This window comes from Arvicola amphibius, chromosome X, assembly GCF_903992535.2.
Source record: "Arvicola amphibius chromosome X, mArvAmp1.2, whole genome shotgun sequence".
Lineage (NCBI taxonomy): Eukaryota > Metazoa > Chordata > Mammalia > Rodentia > Cricetidae > Arvicola > Arvicola amphibius.
This window is the reverse complement of record NC_052065.1, coordinates 106,969,927-106,988,986: the sequence shown is the minus strand read 5'-3', so window position 1 is coordinate 106,988,986 and position 19,060 is coordinate 106,969,927. Positions and strand designations below refer to the sequence as shown.

The window sequence follows — 19,060 nt, the reverse complement described above, 5'->3', positions numbered from 1 at the left end:
ACTATCAATTTAAAGGTTAAACATTTATTCTTTCAACACTACCAAACATTTTTAATTCAGTTGCCTGAGAAATATTATCAAAGCAATTTTACTAGTAAGTCCATTCTTTTAAAAAATGTTTAAAAATTGAGGAATGACTGAAAACAGTGTTTATCAATAACAGGATTAAGAGAATAACCTATGGTCATAAAAGAAACTATCTAAAAGACTCTCTTGCTGAATATGCTTTAAATGACACTTCAGATTTTTCTAATTGTGAAATCTATTCACATCTTTTCCTGCATTTTAATATTATGAACTAGAGGAGACAAACTCAATAATATATTACTGAGACACTCAACAATCTCTTTAAGAAAGTGCTGCTTCATTTCTCCTACTACAAGAGTACCCTCATCCCCCAACCCAAACAACATTTTTATCCATGCCTATTTAAATCTGTACTGTAAGAAATTGAGAAACTTCTCTGGGACTTCTGGCATTGATACTCAAATCCTTCGCTGTTCACATAAAATGACAAATACTTAAACTGATATACAATCAGAAATTCTAGGTTTAGAAATATACCAATTCATTTCCTCCTCTCTGCCTTTCTAATAAGTGTGACCACAACACCTTTTTCTAGTTTCTCATCACCTAATAAGTGGAATTCATATGTCTTTGTTTAGGCATTTTAAGCACACTGCATAATCGTCAAAATTATATCCTACCATACAGCAACCTAATGTTCTATAACTACCAGTAGTCCCTAAGTTTTATCCCTTTTACCTTTTAAGAATGAATAATTACATTTATTTTAAAATTCTTTGTTTTTCAAAGATAGTTTAATTGCTAATGGCTCTCAAGCTATCTCTCAGCTCTGCAATTCACTTCCTAGTGGACTCTTTGTTTTATTCATCTGCCATTTCTGTAATGAAATTCATAAGGGCTTTCCTTATGAATCTCAAGTGACTTATTTCTGTACATAATTGCTTCTAGTCCAGAAGGACTAGATGCCTTTTCCACTTTTCATGCTTCTTAGAAGCTAGTACATATGATGAATGTTTAATACATAGTTGTCAAAGTTAAAGATGTGTTAGGACACTCTGGAGGTAATAACATAAAATTTTCTTCCTAGTTTGATTTTATTTCCTTATATCGAGACCATTGATATCTAATAAAGGAATTTAGCCAACTTTCAAAATCAAGGCCTGGTTAGACGCATCACTGTATGTAGCTGCTAGTATTGTGATACCAAAGTACAACTAATCCACAGCAGAAATATGGGAGGTGGAAACTGGATTGGAAAGCGGGCCAACAAAACATATGAGTTCTATTTTAGGTTAGTCATCTTTTAATCTCACGCATTACTTTACTATGGACTAGAAAGTAAAAATACCCAATAAGTATTAAGAAAGAAAATTCTGGGGGCAAACCGTAACTTAAAAATATCAAAATAAAATCAAGGAAATGATTTTATGTGTACAAGTAACAAGGTAACAGGAAAGATAGACCCATATCTTACAGCAAAACCTCTAGAAGTAGAAGCTGTCCCAGAAACAGTGAGGATATAAAGACTGCTCAAAGTCCAGGAAAATTTTTATACCGAACCATTCAAATGCATTTAGATTTCCTCTACATTCAAAATTATAAAATCAGTTGCTATACAAACACACTACTTTGGATTGCTTACCAAAAGCTTTAAGAGTTCATTTAAAGTATTTGTTGAGTAACTAAACCTTACTCTAAGATCCCATGCTAACCTAAGGATCTGAAAAACAAAATAAGTCTCTAAGTTTTAATTGCATATTATATACCACTTTCAAATTTTTCTGGTTCCATATGAAATAATCTATTGAATTTCAAATGCCCACAAAAATCTTCTTGCACGAAAATGTTGAAAAATTGACTTCAATTGCCACATTTAAGAATAATATTAACTAAACTGACTCCAATAGCCACATTTAAAAAATAATATAAACTCACTAAAGACACTAGGAAACCTTTACAGCTATTATTGAGATGGATGTTGAGAACAGGAAACCTTGATTTTAACTCACATTTTCAGTAATGACAAGTTGTGTGCCACTGGGAAATCTCTCATTTGTCAAAAAGACACTACTATCTGCCCTATTTAGCTCATTGATCAGATGAGACAATATATATTATCTAGATATGCAAAAATGACAAAACATATCTTCACGACAAATGTAAGAACTCATAATCTTCATCACCGACAAGAAAATCTAATTAATCTTAGCATCAGGTTTCAAAACAGTTCTACGTGTATCTTAATAAAAAATGCTAAAAAAAATTAGACTATTACAAGCCCATGGATATAAAATAGCCCACACAAGAAACTGATTGGTAAAACTGACAAATACAATCTCAAACTGACTGCAAAGACCTACTATACTGTAGTACGTTTTTATGACAGTCAATAAAAAGGTTTTACTTTAAAACAAAGTACTCATAATATATTGGATAATCTTTCAGATAATAGGTTATCTTAAAAACAATGCCATATATTTAGGACACAGGCACTTTTGCTATCTAAACCATTAAATAACAAGTAATTCTTTGTTCAGAATCTACAGACATTTATTTCATCTAAAAATAAAATTATATGGCCCTTTCAAAATGGTCCATAAGTAAAAAATCATACTTAGCATATAAGTAGAAGACATAAAGTAGAAAAATCAAAGTAAAGAGGGTACAGATTTTATAAGACACAAGGACATGAAAAATAGACAATTCAAATATAATACCAAAATGAACTCCATAAAAATATACAGACTGTACACTGTTTTTAAGGATCAGAATACCCAGGAGAGTAGTGTAAAAGGAAAGAATTAATACTGACATTTAAACATAGCCATCAAATTGAGTACTCCCTTCCAGGAGAAAGATTATTTTATATTTACTCTAACTCCTGGTCTTATGCCACAGCTACTAAAAGGATACTTCAGCAGAAGGACACATAAAGAAATTTATGGATTGAGATGGATTTATTTTTAAAAGCTATGAGTGCAGCAAATTATTTTTTTGTTTTTCTGAGTTATCTATAAACAAATTAAGAAAACTGACAAGTTTGCTCTGTAAAAACTATGTAAGCCTACCTACCACCGATCCCCAACAAATCAGTAACTCTCCTTTTCCCAAATCTTATCGAATTTCCAGATTTTAAAGCATAAAAAAACATAACACAGCAAGCAAGAATATATAAAATTACTACGACATCACACATCTAACAATGTCTCTAAAAGGACCATTGTCATCTGTGTTTTTATGGTTGTTGTTCATGGTAAGAATTTATAAGGTGATTCTACATAAAGAAAGAATGTTCTCTCCCACCAATCCTAGCATACAAAATTTACTAGGGTGGTGGCACCTACTAACTTAAAAGAAGTTAAGAATTTCTGGTATACTTAGGCATGATTTTAAAAGACTCAAACCTTTGCTGAAGATTCCTTGAGATCGATGAGACTGTCCTGTAGAAAATGAATGGAGATGACAGGTGAGCTGGCATAGTTCTCAGAACCCAGAGGAACTTTGGGAAGTATGTCTGTAACCTGGAAATAAACCAGCTATTTCTTGTGAGGATAAATTCCAAAAAATCATTATCAATATGAATATAAGCAATAAAAACAAAGAAAAAAACCATATAATGGAATTATGCTAAAAATTTATAAATATAAAAAAATTAAATTTTGTTCTGATTGAAAGTTAAAAATAAATGTCAATGCCACAGATTTCATATTACGCTTAAAGTAATTAAGAGGCTTTAAAAAGGCAAAACATTTTCTCCACCAAAAGTGAAAGCAGTGGAGGTCACCATGGAAAAAATTTCACTAATATTGTCATTGTTATTCTCTAATTAGAAGATTTTCAAATTTTATCCATTTATAACTCCAATAAGTATAAACATTTTAATCTAGCTATAAAATTCAGTGGCATATAAGCAAAAATAGTTTATAAAACAGAAATCAATATTTTGTTGCAAAGTATCATGATTATTCAATCACATGCCTCTCACAAGGAAAAAAGTTTAAAAAGAAGAAGAAAAATAAACCAATTATATTATTCCAACACAGTGCTCTGGATGAAGAAGTAATTAACTTACAGTTTTAAAAGTTCAACGTACTGCAAATTCAAAGATTCCATGAAATTAGATGATTTTAGAATTAAAATTAAATATGGAGCAAAGAATGGCTACCCTGAGTCTTCAAGAAGGCTACACCCACGATTTTGTGCTGCAGTTGAATGCCTGGGGTTTCTCTTTGCTGGGTGGTAGGACTGGATGCCACATCTGCTCTTATCGTAACGCAAGGTTCAACTTGTTGGGAACCCAATGGGTATAAACAAACCTCCAAGGGAAGATACAACAGAAGCTGCATGCTCACTGAATAAACACAACTACAGGAGAACTGATCACCAAGGAGACTTTAAAATGGAACTCCTTTCAAGACTCCTTCTTAGAAGGCACACCGGAATGATGCTCATCAAGAAGCTTGATGAATTCAGAGGTATCTTGTTTATCGTGTATCATTCAGGAAGTCTTCAGTGCTATATAATCTTCAATATTTATGCCGAAAAAATAGCTTCATTCTGCTGAAAACATTCATTTGCTTGTAGCTACCATTGCGCTCCAAAAAGGACTGCTTAAAGCAGTGAGGCACTTCTGAGTAAAATTTCTCTTGCACTTTGAAACACAATAAAATTAGTGCTAGGTCCTTGAAGTTCTAACATTTTTATAATAAAAATACTCAATAGGAAAAATTAGTCCACCAATAGAGAAAAAATTCATTTTCTAATTCAATATAAAACCTCCAGTGGCTCCAGTGAATACTTGGCACAAGACTTGAACGAAGTCAGAACATTGGTATTCCAACAGGTGAGCCTAATACGGATGCTGCCTTCCTCAGGCTATACTAACCTTTACTGTGGAGGAGTGTGATGGAGAAGGATGAGTATCAATTTTACGGCGTTTTTGTTCTGTTTGGACAAAAAGAAATAGTCAGAATAAGGGACATTTCCAGTCGTTCCAAACACTTCAAAAAATAAACAACTTTTAAGATCAAGCATTTGCTGCACTAGGAAAATCACTAACTTATCAAGACAATGAGACAACCAATAAGCATAACTAGAGCAAAAGTACAGAAATAGAAAAAAGGTACACTTGCCCCTTTCAGGCTCCGAGAGATCTGATCTGGGAACAGGTGACTTCAAGGACCCTGAAACAGGTGTTTTTTCTCCTCCTTTAACATTTTCCTTTGACTTCATTTCCTTCGATACATCTCTTTCTCTGGATGGCTCCTTTTCTCTTTCTCTTTCTTGAGTAGATTTTGATTCTATGCTGGGAATGGTGGTCTTGAATTTCTCATCTTTTGCTTTTTCTTCCTTCTTGAATTTTTCTTTCTCTTTGTCAGACTTAGGTGTTCTTTCCTTTGTCTCTCTTGCTTTTTCATCTTTATTTGGCCGCTCTTCCTTTGGTTTTTCTTTACTATCTTTACCAAGTACCCTGGCCTCTGGAGTTGTCGCTGGAGTCTTTTCTTTTTTCTCTTTTTCTTTCTCCTTTACTTTGTCTTTGTCATTTTCCTTAACAGCTTTGTTGCTTAAGAATAAAAAAAGCAAATAATCATCAAATATATCCCATATCTAAAATCATAAAGGAGCTGGGTGTAGTGGCGCACACTTTTAATCCCAGCACTTAAAAGAGGCAGAAAAAGGTGGATCTCTGTGAGTTCAAGGAAAGCCTGATCTAAAAAGAGAGTTCCAAGATAGCTAGGGCTGTCTCACAGAGAAATCATGTTTCGAAAAGCAAACAAATAAAATGAAAAAATAAACGGTCTCTATCAACATAAAAAAGTGCTGTGACACTAAGAAGAACTCTAAGAAAGATAAACAGCAGCTTCAGAATAAGAAAGTGCTTCTTCACATGAAATAAACAATACATATTCATGAATACTTGATTGAAACAATAATTAGTAATCATAAGTCATCAGGCTGCAACTGCACAGAGAGGACCAAGAGATGAGTGACCAGCTTCCCAGCTGGACAGCCCAGCTCTAGGCCCTAGAACCCCTGGGCAAAATACTGGGCCCCTGCCTCAGCTTTACTAGTTGACCAGCATGAAAGTCACCTGCAGGCAGGCTGCTCCAACAACCCCACCCATCAGAGCCTGTAACCTACAAGTCCCACTCCACCCCCAAACATATCATCCAACCATCCATTTCCCCCACGACCTCTGCAGCTGAGGCACAGACTGCAACTGCACAGAATGGACCAAGAGGTGAGTGATAAGCTCCCCTGCTGAACAGCCCAGTTTCTAGGCCCTCGGCTCTGGACCAAAACCCCAGCCCTGCACCAATACCGCAGCTGGACTAGCCAGCCACCAGGCAAGCCTCAAGCAGGCAGGCTGCTCCAACAAACCCCATCTAAGGAACCTTGTAATCAACAAGTCCCACTCTACCCCCAAACCAACCCATCCCCAAAGATCTCAAAGGATCCTCGAGACACAGACAGTGACTACACAGAGCAGACAAAGAGCAAGTCCCCAAGACACAAACAGCAACTACAGTCTAAGAGAGGATCCCTGAGACACAGGGAATTGAACCAAGAGGCAAAGACATTGACTGTACCAATTGGAGGAAGAGAAGGGTGGGTGCCAATGCAAGGATACATTCAACAACCTAAAAAGCAACATGGCAACACCAGGATCCAGTGGTCATACAATAGAAAGACCTGAACAACATCCTAACTCAGAAGAAGCAGAAAAAAGACCTTAAATATAACTTCTTGAAAATGATAGAGACCCTTAAAGTGGGAAATGGCCTTGAACTCATAGGCACAGGAGACCACTTCTGAAATATAATCTTAGTAGCATAGACACTGAAAGCAACAATAAATAAATGGGACCTCCTGAAACTGAGAAGCTTAGGCAAGGACACAGTCAATAAGACAAAAATGGCAACCTAGTGAATGTGAACCAATCTTCACCAACCCCACATCAGAGGACTGACCTACAAAAATATATAAAGAACTCAAGAGACTAGATATCAAAATACGAAATAATCCAATTAAGAAATGGGGCACACCTTGAAATAGAGAATTCTCAACAGCAGAATCTCAAATGGCAGAAAGACACTGAAGGATCTGCTCAACACCCTTAGCCATCAAAAAACTGCAAAGCAAAACAACTCTGATATACCAACTTACACTTTTCAGAATGGCTAAGTTAAAAAAAATACTGATGACAGCTTATGCTAGAGAGGATATGGAAGAAGGGGAACATGCCTGCATTGCTGGTGAAGAGTGCAAACTTGTGCAGCCACTTTGGTAATTAGTACGGAAATTTTTCAGAAAATTGGAAATGTACCTATCTCTAGACTCAGCAATACCACCCTTGGGCATATACCCAAAGGATGCTCAATCATACTCCAAGAATATTTGCTCAACTATGTTTATAGAAGCATTATTTGTCACAGCCAGAACCTGAAAACAATCCAGATACCCCTCAACCAAAGAATGGACAAAGAAAATGTGCTACATTTACACAATGAAGTACTACTCAAGGGTAAAAAACAATGGCATCTTGAAATTTGCATGCAAATGGATAGAACTAGAAAAATCCATCCTGAGTGAGATAACCCAGACCCTTAAAGATAAACATGGCATGTACTTATACTCGATATTAGACATAAAGCCTATAATCCACGACCCTAGAGAAGCTAGGTAATAAGGAGACCCCTAAGAGAAACACACATGGATCCCGCTGGGAAGGGGAAATAGATAAGATCTCCTGAGAAAATTGGGAGTCTTAGGGTGGAGGCAGAAGGGATGGAGAAAGGGGAGGAGGAGGTGAGAAGGAAGAGAGGAGGAGATGGTTGAGAAGGAGAAAGTACAGAGAGGGAGAGGGAAAGAGATATCTTGATTGAGGGAGCCACTATTGGGCTAGCAAGAAATCTGGAACTAGGGAAATTCCCAGAAATCCACAAGGATGATCCATCCATCTAAAACCCTGAGCAATAGTGGAGAGGGTGCCCGAACTAGCCTTGCCCTGTAGTCAGATTGATGACTACCTTAACTGTGATCATAGAACCTTCATCCAGCACTGATGGAAGCAGATGCAGAGATCCACAGGGAAGCACTGAGCTGAGCTCCCAAATTCCAGTCAAAGAGAGGGAGAAGCGATAATATGAGCACAGAGGTAAAGACCATGATGGCTTACCTGAACTAATGGGAGCTCACTAACTCCAGCCTGACAGCAGGGGAACCAAGCATAGGTTCAAATTAGGCCCTCTGAATGTGGGTGACAGTTGTATGACTGGGGCAGTCTGTGGGGACACTGGCAGTGGGACCAGGATTTATCCTTACTGATTGAACTGACTTTTTGAAGCCCATTCTCTTTAGAGGGATAACTTGCTCAGCTTTGATATAGTGGGGATGGCCTTAGTCCTGCCTCAAAGTGATGTGCTAGACTTTATTGACTTCCCACTGGAAGCCTTACCCTCTCTGAGGAGTGGATGAGGTGGTCTGAGAGAAGTGGAGGGAGTGGAAACTCAGATTGGTGGGTAAAATGAGAAAATATTTTTTTAAATTAATAAAAAATAATTATAACGCCATATTAGATTATTTTGTATATAATCACAATCTTCGAGAATAAGAAAGTAATGACCAAAAACACATTCAACAAACCAAAAAAGGAGATATCAGTAAATAGACTCCTAAGCAGTATGGACTACTTTCAAAATTACTCTAATATTTTCTTGCATTAATATAAGTGTTACTCAAATTGTCTAAAACAAGCACTGTATCCTAAAATGTCTCAAAACTTTACCATCATATCCTGTATCTCAGAAGGAGAAATCAGGTTGTTAAACAAAATGTAACGATATAAACAATAATAAGTCAATTATCAAAATTGGAGTACCAAAGTTTCAAAGTCCAGTATACATGACTTTTGTACTGCTCAGCTACAACTGCTTACCCTTCCACTCATGATTAATGAGGTCCACATAGGAGAATCTAGGGGACTTCCAGGTAAAATCATACCACACAGAAGAATCTAGAAACTTTCAGGTAAAATGATATGCTGAAGAAGCCAGAATAAAAAGTAGACTCTATTCAAAATTTTTTAAAAAGGAGATAAAGACATTCATAAACTCACAAAGGTACCAAAACACATCTTAAAATACTGTAAAATTAAGAGAAACCCTCAGAAAGATAAAGGTTACCTGAAAAGTACAGAAAAAAAGACACAATTATTTGTTGTCTTCAAGAAACACATATCACTGCTAGGAATACCTACAGAGTGAGACTCAAAAGATAGAAGTCAATCTACCCAGTGAGTAAAAGCCAAACTTAAGCTGGCATAGTTCTTCTAGTGGTTAACAAAGTAGAATTCAAATAAAAAATTGGAATAGTTAAATAATTTAGCTATATATGAATGAATCAAGAATATGTAACATCATAAACCATATAAACTGTATGTTAAGGCTATAAATTTCACAAAACATTAATGTTCGTACATATTGACACTGGTCTTGATAGAGTAACAGTAGATCATTTTGACATTCCACTGTCAACTTTAGATATGCCATTCATACTCCAAACAAAGAAACTGCAGAGTTAAAACATACCAAAGAGCAAATGGACTTAGGAGATAATCTGGAGAGTATTTCATCCAACAGAAACTTAACAGATAATCTGGTGAATACTTCAAAGAGAAACAGGACCACAAGTATGTCTTAAGAAATACAATACTGAAAGGATTTTTCTATCTCATTAGATCATGGTGGCATATAACTAGAAATCAATAGCAAGAGAAAATATAGAAACTACACAAATACTTGGAGACTGAAAAATATACTCATGAATGACTAGTGAGTGGTTGAAAAAGTCAAGGAGAAATTTTAAAAATTCCAAGAATCAAATGAAAATGAACACAACATAATAGAATATTTCAGACACTAAAGTAGTGCTAGCTATAAATGCTTACATTGAAAAAAACAGAAATGCCTCAAATTGTCTAATGATGTAGTAAAACAAGAACAAGGCAAAAGCAAGAATAACTGAGGTCAAGGCAGAATTCATGAAATAGAGACTGAAGAACAATATACAGAATCAATCGATCAGAGTTGGTTCTTTGAAAAAATTGCCAAATATCTAGCCAAACTAGTCAATAAAAATTAATAAGTTCATAAAAATTAGAGATGAAAATGGTGATTTTACTGTTGATTCCAGTATCAGAGAATAAAACTTTAAAAAAATCTAGAAAAAAATAGATAAATTCCCTAGATACATACAACCTATCAAAATTAAATCAAGGAAACATAACAAATTTAAATAGACCCATAACAAGCAATGAGACAGCTGTTATTAAAAGTCTTCCAACAAAGAAAAGCACAGAACTATTCAGACTGATGAATAAATTCTACCAAACCTTTACAGAAGTATCTTCAACTGTTCCATAAAAGAGAAAGTAAAAGAACACGATCAATCTCATTTCTATGATGCCAATATTACCCTTACACCCAAACTGAATAAAGACAACAACAAAGCACAAAATTACAGACCAATTCCCCTGATAAGTGAGGTGTAAAAGTATTTTTTAACTTTCATTTATTTGCATTTTCTTGAATGTATGTCTGTTTTGTGTATATCTGTGTATGACATAAATGCCTGGTGTCCACAGGGGTCTGAAGAAGACATAAGATCCCGCTGGAACTAGACTTACAAATGGTTGTAAGATGCCATGTGGGTCTAAGAATTAAACCTGGAAGAGCAGTTAGTATTCTAAACCTTGCTGAGCCATCTCTCTAGCCCAAAATGCAAAAAAAAAATCTTAAATTCTTGTAAACAGAATCCAAAAAGACACTAAAATCATGCACCATGACCAAACTGGTTTCATTCCAGGGATGCAAGAATGATTCAAGAAATGTAATACGAAAGATGGACAGATTTGGGGTTAGAAAACATAAGATTATGTTAGGAAACTGAAAATACAGAGAATATATAACAAACATTCAAAGGCACTTAAAGAAAAATCAGAAATAAGACAGAATATACCCTCTCTACTCATTAAATAGTGCTTAAAATCTTAGCTAGAGCACTGGGGCAAGAAAGTGAAATGAAAGAGAGAACAGAAAAGAAAAAAATTCAAATCACTGTGATTTGCAAATGTGACATGACCCTATTCTTAGAAGACCCAGGAGGATATGCCAGAAAATCTTATATCTAATTGCACATTCAGCAAATTAAAAGGATACAAAGATCTACTTAATAAGGATGAAAATTCTGAGGAAGAAATCATCTGTAGTAACTTGAAAGAAAAAAAATACTTAGAAACAATTCTGAGGAAATAAAAGACAATGTGAAATAAAAGAAACAAATTTAATACACTGACCTATTCAGGATTCGTTGCTTCCATTTTATCTAATTTTAACATTATTGCTTTTTTAGATGCCTGCCTTCTAATGAGAAGGAGTAAGAAAGGATGTGAAATTGAGTGGGTGGGGATGTAAGGAAGATCTGAAAGAAGCTGGGATAGGTGAAAATGTAATCAGATTATAGAGTATGAAAAAATACATTTTCAATAATAAATAAAATTTAAAAATGAAACTGCCTTGACCATGCAATAAAATTTTAAAACAAAACAAAAAATTAAAGCCCAGGCTTATGGATTGAGAGAATCAATATTGTGAAGATGGTTTCTATTACCCAAACTGATTTACATATTCAACACAATCCCCATAAAAATTCAAATGAGTTCTTCATAGTATTAAAGGAACACACACACAACCAAACACACACACCTAAAACTGATAAGAGAAATACAGAAGACCTAGAATAGCCTAATTAATTAACAAAAAAGCAATACTAGAAGTATCATAATACCCGATCCCAAATTATACTATAGATTCATAACAACAAAGATGGCATGCTACTGGCAGAAAAACAAACATGTAGATCAATATAGGTCATTGGCATAGAATATAGGAGTAAGAAGTAAACATACACAGCTACAATCATTTAATTTACAACAAAAATATGATAAGCATATATTGGAAAAAAGACAGTATCTGCGACACACAGTAGTGGGAAAACGCGATGGTCATATGTAAAAGGTTGAAATTGGATCTCTATTACTCATTCTGCTCAAAATCAATTCAAAGTGAGCAAGCACCTGAATGTATGAGTTGAAACTTTTAAACTATAAAAGGAAAAGATAGGAAAAACATTTCCAAGAGCTAGAACGGTAACCAAGAACTGACAAATAATAAGATAACATGAAATTCTGCTTGTGCACAGCTAAGAAAACAATCATCATACTGAATAGACAGCATACAAAACGGGGGCAGGAAGCATTGTCAATTATGTATCAGATACAAGATTGATAATTAGAATAATGAACAGCAAATTAACTCTTCAAAATTTATCTAATAAACAGGTTGATAAATAAATGAGCTGATAAAACTGCTCAAAGAAATATAAATGGCCAATAAATACTTGAAAAAGTATTCAACAACTTAGCCATCAGAAAAAAAGAAAATTAAAACTGCTATGAATGAATCAGAATAGCTTTAAACAAGAAAATTAACAAGAACCTTAAGAGTTGGCGAGAATGTGAATAACTTATTAATTGCTATTGGGAACATTAACTAGTTCAGCCGCTATAGAAATCAGTGTACATGTTTAAGAATTAAAACTATCTTGGGCTGGAGAGATAGCTCAGCGGTCAAGGGCACTGACTGCTCTTCCAGAGGTCCTGAGTTCAACTCCCAGCAACCACATGGTGGCTCACAGCCATCTATATTGAGATATGGTGCCCGCTTCTGGCGCGCAGGCATGCATAGAAGAAATGCTATCTCATATATGCCACTACTGAATATGCATCCGAGGTACTCTACAATTTAACGTAACATGGAGATACTTGCACAATTTTGGTTATTGCTGCACTAGCCATAATAAATGAAACCAGCCTATGTGTCTCTCAACACATTCATGGGAAAAGAAAATGTGGTATACATACAAAATGAAATTTAATTCAGGCAAAATGAAAACTGAAATAATGGTATTTGCTGGAAAATGGAAATATTTACTTTAATTGAAATTAGTCAGGCTCAAAAAGACAAAAAAACATGTTTTGTTTTATATATAGAACCTACGTTAAAGTATGGAAATTATCATATACGTCATGAAACTAGAAAAGGGACCAATAAAAAACACATCTTAAGAAAGGGACAAGAGGCAGAAAGGAAGACAATGGAATCAAATATGAGGCATACAATATAACACTTTACTCTGTATGTTGTCAAAAGGTAATTTTTTTAAAAAGAGAGAATTTTGGAGTTAGGGAGATGGCTCGTGTTTATAAAGCACTTGCCATTCTTAACTTCCCAGAACTCGCATAAAGACCAGAACAAAATCACTCATCTGTGATGTGGGATGTCATTCTGTACACTGCGAATATGTGTTGCTTTTATTGGTTGATGAATAAAGCTCCTTTGGCCTATAGCAAGGCAGAATATATCTAGATGGGAAATCCAAGCAGAGATTCAGGGAGAAAAAAGACAGAGTAAGGAGAGAGGCCAGCAGCCGTGGAAGGAGTAAGATGACAAAGCAAGCACCTATAAACCAAAGGCAACGTAGCAATACAGAGATTAATAAAAATGGGTTTATATAGATATAAGAGCTAGCTAGTAATAAGACTGAGCCACCAGTTAAACAAATACAATTAATATTAAGCCTCTGAGTGATTATTTTATAAGCAGCTGTGGGACTGGGTAGGACACAGAAAAGCCTCCAGCTACACGTCTGTAATTCCATTGGCTCCTATGGTAAAATGGAACACAGAGTATCTTTGAAACCTCACCGGCTAGCTGGCCTGGGATAGGCAGCAAAGTGAATCCAATTTCAAACAAGATACAAGGTGAGGAGTAACATCTGAGGTTAGAACAACACACACAATTGTGGCAAGTGTGTGCGACTACTTGCACACACATGAATGTGAGTACACACCCATCAATCACACACACACACACACACACACACACACACACGAGGGGGGGGAGGGAAGGAGGGAGAATTTAGAATTGTGACATAAGGCATAGCGTTCTTACCTGTTAGAGCCACTATTTCCATTGCTTGAATTCCCTTTTGGTGTGGTACTAGAAGCCTTATTAACAGCTTTTGTACCACATTGAGATCTCTCCCTTGGTTTATCTAAAATAAAAACAAGGTTTCTGTTAGCAAACTGTAAACATAAACTATGACTTCACAGCAAAATGATTAGTGGATAATTAGAAGACTCAGGAGGCTGGTTATTTAATAGTTACATACTCATAACCAGAGAATAAAAAGTAATATGAAGCTTGCACTGTAATTATCATGTGATAAAATATTTTAATATATTATTTATAAGTGTCTACAAATAAGCATACCAGTCTCCTCAGTACCACTTTCATCCGATTTAGACGCACTTCCTAGGGATGATGATGAAGTCCCACCACCAGGACCATTTTGTACACTCGCAACAGCATTCCTTGGAGGAGGATCTTTGTGATGAAATTCATTTTCAGGTATCATGTGAGACTTTCTACATTTCAACAGCCCCCAGTAGCTGAAAGTCGCACAAAGTGTTTAAATACACATACACAAATCAAAAAAAAACACAAATATGGGGTTTAGTATAACAAAATTAGCAAATTATTCACTCTGATACTTGGTTCTATAAAATAATGTACTATTTTTCAGTATATTCTTCGAGGTCTTTAGAGTATTCTAAAAACCTTAAAAGTCATTCTTTCAAAATAAACTTATTCTATAATTAGAGAGCTTTTTTCTTTTTGATCCTCAAGAGATGGTAACTATGACAAAATTGTATTTCCCCAATTTTAAGAACTATTATATGTGGCCTTTGAAGCTATCATCCAGTATAAACCGGAAGTTGATAATCAGAAGTGACAACTCTCACCAGCCTGTGGGAACATGATCGCATAATCTCCCATAATCTCCTGAAGTAAAGCAGAAGATAAGACTTCAACACTGTAAAACATTTTCAGATCTTCAGAATCCTTCTATAATCTAGTCTCATAAGTCACATTAAAGTATAATTGTGTTACCCCATAGCCAATGCATATAGATCTGGCCTCTTCTCTTTTTCTTCTTGGCATATTTTGTTCACTCTTCTTTCCAAAGCCTGACCCAGATTTAGAACTTTTGGGTACCAAGGAAGTATTTTTGTTAGCACAATCAGTATATTCCTGATGTGAGTATATTCGCCTGTCTCAAGGCAATGCACCGATGCCTATAACAGACATTTAAAGATCTATTATCATAAAATAAAGGAATGAAGAGGAAAAAAATTACCTTTCAAAAATATCCACTTTTTATTTTACCTTGGTTAATTTGTAATGCCACTTATGTACAACATGTCGAAAATTTTCATAATCTAATTGATCAGCTTTATTTCCTCCATCAAATCCAGTTGCCCGTAATATAGTAAGGAATCCTGGATAATTTCCACATTCCTAAGGAAAAATAAATTTCTCATTTTTAGTGGTAAAATTTATCCCACAAAATAGAAGAATGAGACCAGATAAGTGACCAGATGTAAAAGAAATGTTCAGATTTTACAATGCTATTAAGTTGAAATAGAATTTTTTTAAAAATCCACTTTTAAATAATATATTAATTGTGGTTTTAAATATCTTTTTATATCTGAATCCTAAATTAATTTAGAATTGACCAATCTGAAGCAATCATTATATATACACAGGTAAAATATAAACATATTTGTTAATCATATACCTTTTCATATGTGGCTCTATCACTATGCCACCTGGTCACTGTCTCTAACATGCAGCAGAGAAATCTCCCATACCGACTAGCTTCATTTTCAGTACAGCTTGCAACTGTGTAAATTATGTCAGAAAAAACCTAGAGGAAGAATGATTGAAAAAGAAAATCAAACTGACTGAAAATATTAAAAGACTATCACAATAAACAGATAAATTTAGTAAAAAATGTACTTTCTCCTTTTATATTCACACCTGCAGAAGTTTTTGGTGACTCTAGGTTCTGTGGAAAAATAGCAATCATAAAGCATCCAAGTAAAGTTTTATGAATTTGGTTGATAATGATAAAATAGAAGGTTATTATTATTACATAACAGCTTCTTGAACACTTAGCTATTCGTGACTGAGATTAAAGACAATAGGCAAAAGCGAATCTGATAAAATTTAGACTATGAAGCAGACATGATATAACACACATATTTCTAACCCACAAATGCCAGATGAAATATGAATATGACAACACTAAAATGCTTCCCTGCTTTTATGTGGTATGATTGTGTAAAGTCTTTGATTTGAGTTGAAGGTTATTTTAGTTTTTTTTTTTTTTTAAGAATGAAAGTTAAGAGTGGAGAAACCTATTTATAAAGATGAAAGATTATTAAAATCAAATTGTGAGTGAAAAGGTTAACCTTGAATGTAATAAATATCATTGCATGGGGTTTTTATATATAGTGACACATTTAACCCTCAAATCAATCTTACAAAGCAGGTTCCTTTTCATAGATAGGAAGATTGAGGCACAGACAGGTTAAATATCTTGTGAAAGATCATATAGCTGAAAATTAGAGCTAGGAATCAAGGTCAAGAACGTAGCTCTTAAGATAGGCCATTCAGCTGGACACCAGTGATGCACACCTTCCAGCACTCAGGAGGGGAAGGCAGAGGCCCGCCTCTGTGTGTTCAAACAAGGCCAGCCCGATCTATAAACTGAGGTCCAGGACAGGCCAGACTGTTGTTACATAGATAAACTCTATCTCGAAAAAATAAAACAAACAAAAAAAGGATCATGGTATCTAATGTATATACAATACTTCTAGAGTTAATAATAAATAATTAGCTGTCCTTAGGTGAGTTTTTTTTTTTAAATGTTGCAATAAGAACTTACTCGGTCATAGCAAAGAAGTGTGGAAAAATTTGGAGTTTTCTGTTGATGTACCAATTCAACAAAACGAGCACAGTAAACAGCATCTATTGCTGAAAAAATGCATCGAGGAAATATACACAGCTGTAGAAATTTTGTGATGGTCTCATTTTTGGTTGACTCTAAAAGTAAAAGAGGAATGTATTAAGAAGTAATCTTCCTCAAGTGCCTCAAAGCTACCAAACATGACATTTTACTGTAGTGTACAGAATGGTATAAAATCACAAACTATCAAATAAAGATTCATTATCACTTTTACTCTATGGACATTTTTCTATCTACAATTTCCAAGAAATATGATTCTATACACAAAATTTGAATACTAAGCTGCCAATATTATCTTTATAATCTAATTTTATTTTGCTAGCCAACTAACTCATCAGTCGCTTTAGTGAACACATGAGGTTGATTCTGCTGTAATGAATAACTAAAGAAGGGACCAGTGAACAGTGCTGAATACGAACATAATCACGTGAACATCTCCAGAGTTAGAAACGCTTGCTCTTGCAACTTAGCAGCAGCAGGAATATATAATCCCAACAACTTACTTGCTAAAAGCCAGTTGTCTTTTTCCAATTTCAGTCTCTGAAGAACTCTCTGAACATGTTCCATCTGCTTCTTTTCTTCTTCAAGAAGTTTGTCCTGAAGGGCCGTGCAACGCTCCTTCTCTTTTTTCTTTTTATTTGGAGGCTACAAAGTAAAGTCGCATACTTTTTTTAACTGTATCTACATTGTATCCCTTCATGTAATTAAGATTTTAAAGAGAAAATTGATTATACTAATTGCTTCAGCATGATTATATAGTAGGTATGCCTGAATATTCCATCCAATACATCCAAATCAGTATCACAGAGTCTTCAGACACCTTCTGAATAGGTCACCTTCCTAACAGTGCTTCATTCTGAAGCAAAAATGAAGTCATTTTTTACTTCCCTTCATTCAAATATCTCACTTATTTACAAGTCATATGTATTGCCACTGTCTCTAGTATAACCTATATTCTCAATACCACATAACCAAGAACCCCAAAAGACATGCAACCAGTCTCTAGACTCAGACTAATCTTCCCCTTATCAAAATCGCTATTAAAATAACTCTCATAATCTTTCTAAGGTACCATTTTTACATGTTAATCAGCAGAAGAGATATCTAAACAAGCTCTAGATTATACTGTATTTACTATTCTGCCTGATTTTCAATACCTGCCTAATTTGTTACTAACCTCATTTTTCAAATACATCAAAAATCCATTCAGTAGAGTAAAAAAGGTCTTATGCACACACACACACACACACACACACACACACAAAATAAAATGGATAATAATTATCCTGCTCCTGAAATAGGAGTCAAACAAATCACCTTAAATTGCTATGAGAGTGTTCACTAGAAAAGACATGTATGTTTTTTATTCCTTAATTATAATTTTTATCCATTGAGGGGTTACCATTAAATTCATTTAAAATATTATATATCAACAAGACTGTAGAATCAAAAATATGGAACTAAAATAATTACAAAGCAGGGACATTATCACATAAATATCATAATTATACTTGTGTTGCTATAATAAAACCTACCATTTCCTGATTGTCATCAATCGCTTTCATCTGGACTTTAAGTTTATTGACTTCTCTTTCATAGCTGGTATGTGGAACTGCAAGGTCATACATTGTCAATGACCAAAATGTAGCATAGAACTGAGGGCTGATATCATCCCAGACTTTGGGAACGTGTAAGGAGACCACTGCTTCATGGACAGGAGCCATCACCATCTCACATGATGTAATGTATTTATGGACTTTATGTTGCTGTTTACTTCCCTTTTCTGATTTTTTAAGTTCATCGTATTTTGACTGGAGATAAAAAGTTAAAACATATCATATATACTTATACAAAACTGTAATGGCAATTCTAGTTTCTTACCAAGAGCATTTATTCCAAGATAAATTATCTCTGAAATCTGTTCCAATCCTTAGTTTCATGTTCTTAACTAATTTTTTTTTCAATAAAATTTGACCTACTAAATAACTGCAATAGGGTATGTATCAAGAAGCTGGATTGCCATAAGAAAGGTTATAAA

At 34.7% G+C, this 19,060-nt stretch overlaps 1 protein-coding gene across 8 annotated transcripts in view; it reads right to left on the bottom strand.

The window, feature by feature from the left end:
- Positions 1-19,060, bottom strand: part of Thoc2 (THO complex 2) — a 118,575-nt gene that overhangs the window by 14,548 nt on the left and 84,967 nt on the right. For 5 of the 8 annotated variants that reach the window (XR_005283826.1, XM_038316073.1, XM_038316067.1 and 2 more), the window contains exons 23-33: positions 18,558-18,833; positions 17,526-17,667; positions 16,942-17,099; positions 15,790-15,918; positions 15,378-15,509; positions 15,102-15,286; positions 14,421-14,599; positions 14,100-14,202; positions 5,160-5,590; positions 4,913-4,971; positions 3,432-3,563 (exon numbers count right to left, since the gene is read on the bottom strand). Coding sequence is in view for 6 of the 8 variants with exons in the window: in XM_038316073.1 (XP_038172001.1) it covers positions 3,432-3,563; positions 4,913-4,971; positions 5,160-5,590; positions 14,100-14,202; positions 14,421-14,599; positions 15,102-15,286; positions 15,378-15,509; positions 15,790-15,918; positions 16,942-17,099; positions 17,526-17,667; positions 18,558-18,833 (1,926 nt within the window). In the remaining 2 variants the exon portion in view is untranslated. The remainder of the gene's footprint in view (positions 1-3,431; positions 3,564-4,912; positions 4,972-5,159; positions 5,591-14,099; positions 14,203-14,420; positions 14,600-15,101; positions 15,287-15,377; positions 15,510-15,789; positions 15,919-16,941; positions 17,100-17,525; positions 17,668-18,557; positions 18,834-19,060) is intronic. The other 3 variants (XR_005283827.1, XM_038316072.1, XM_038316071.1) reach the window with 2 other exon arrangements.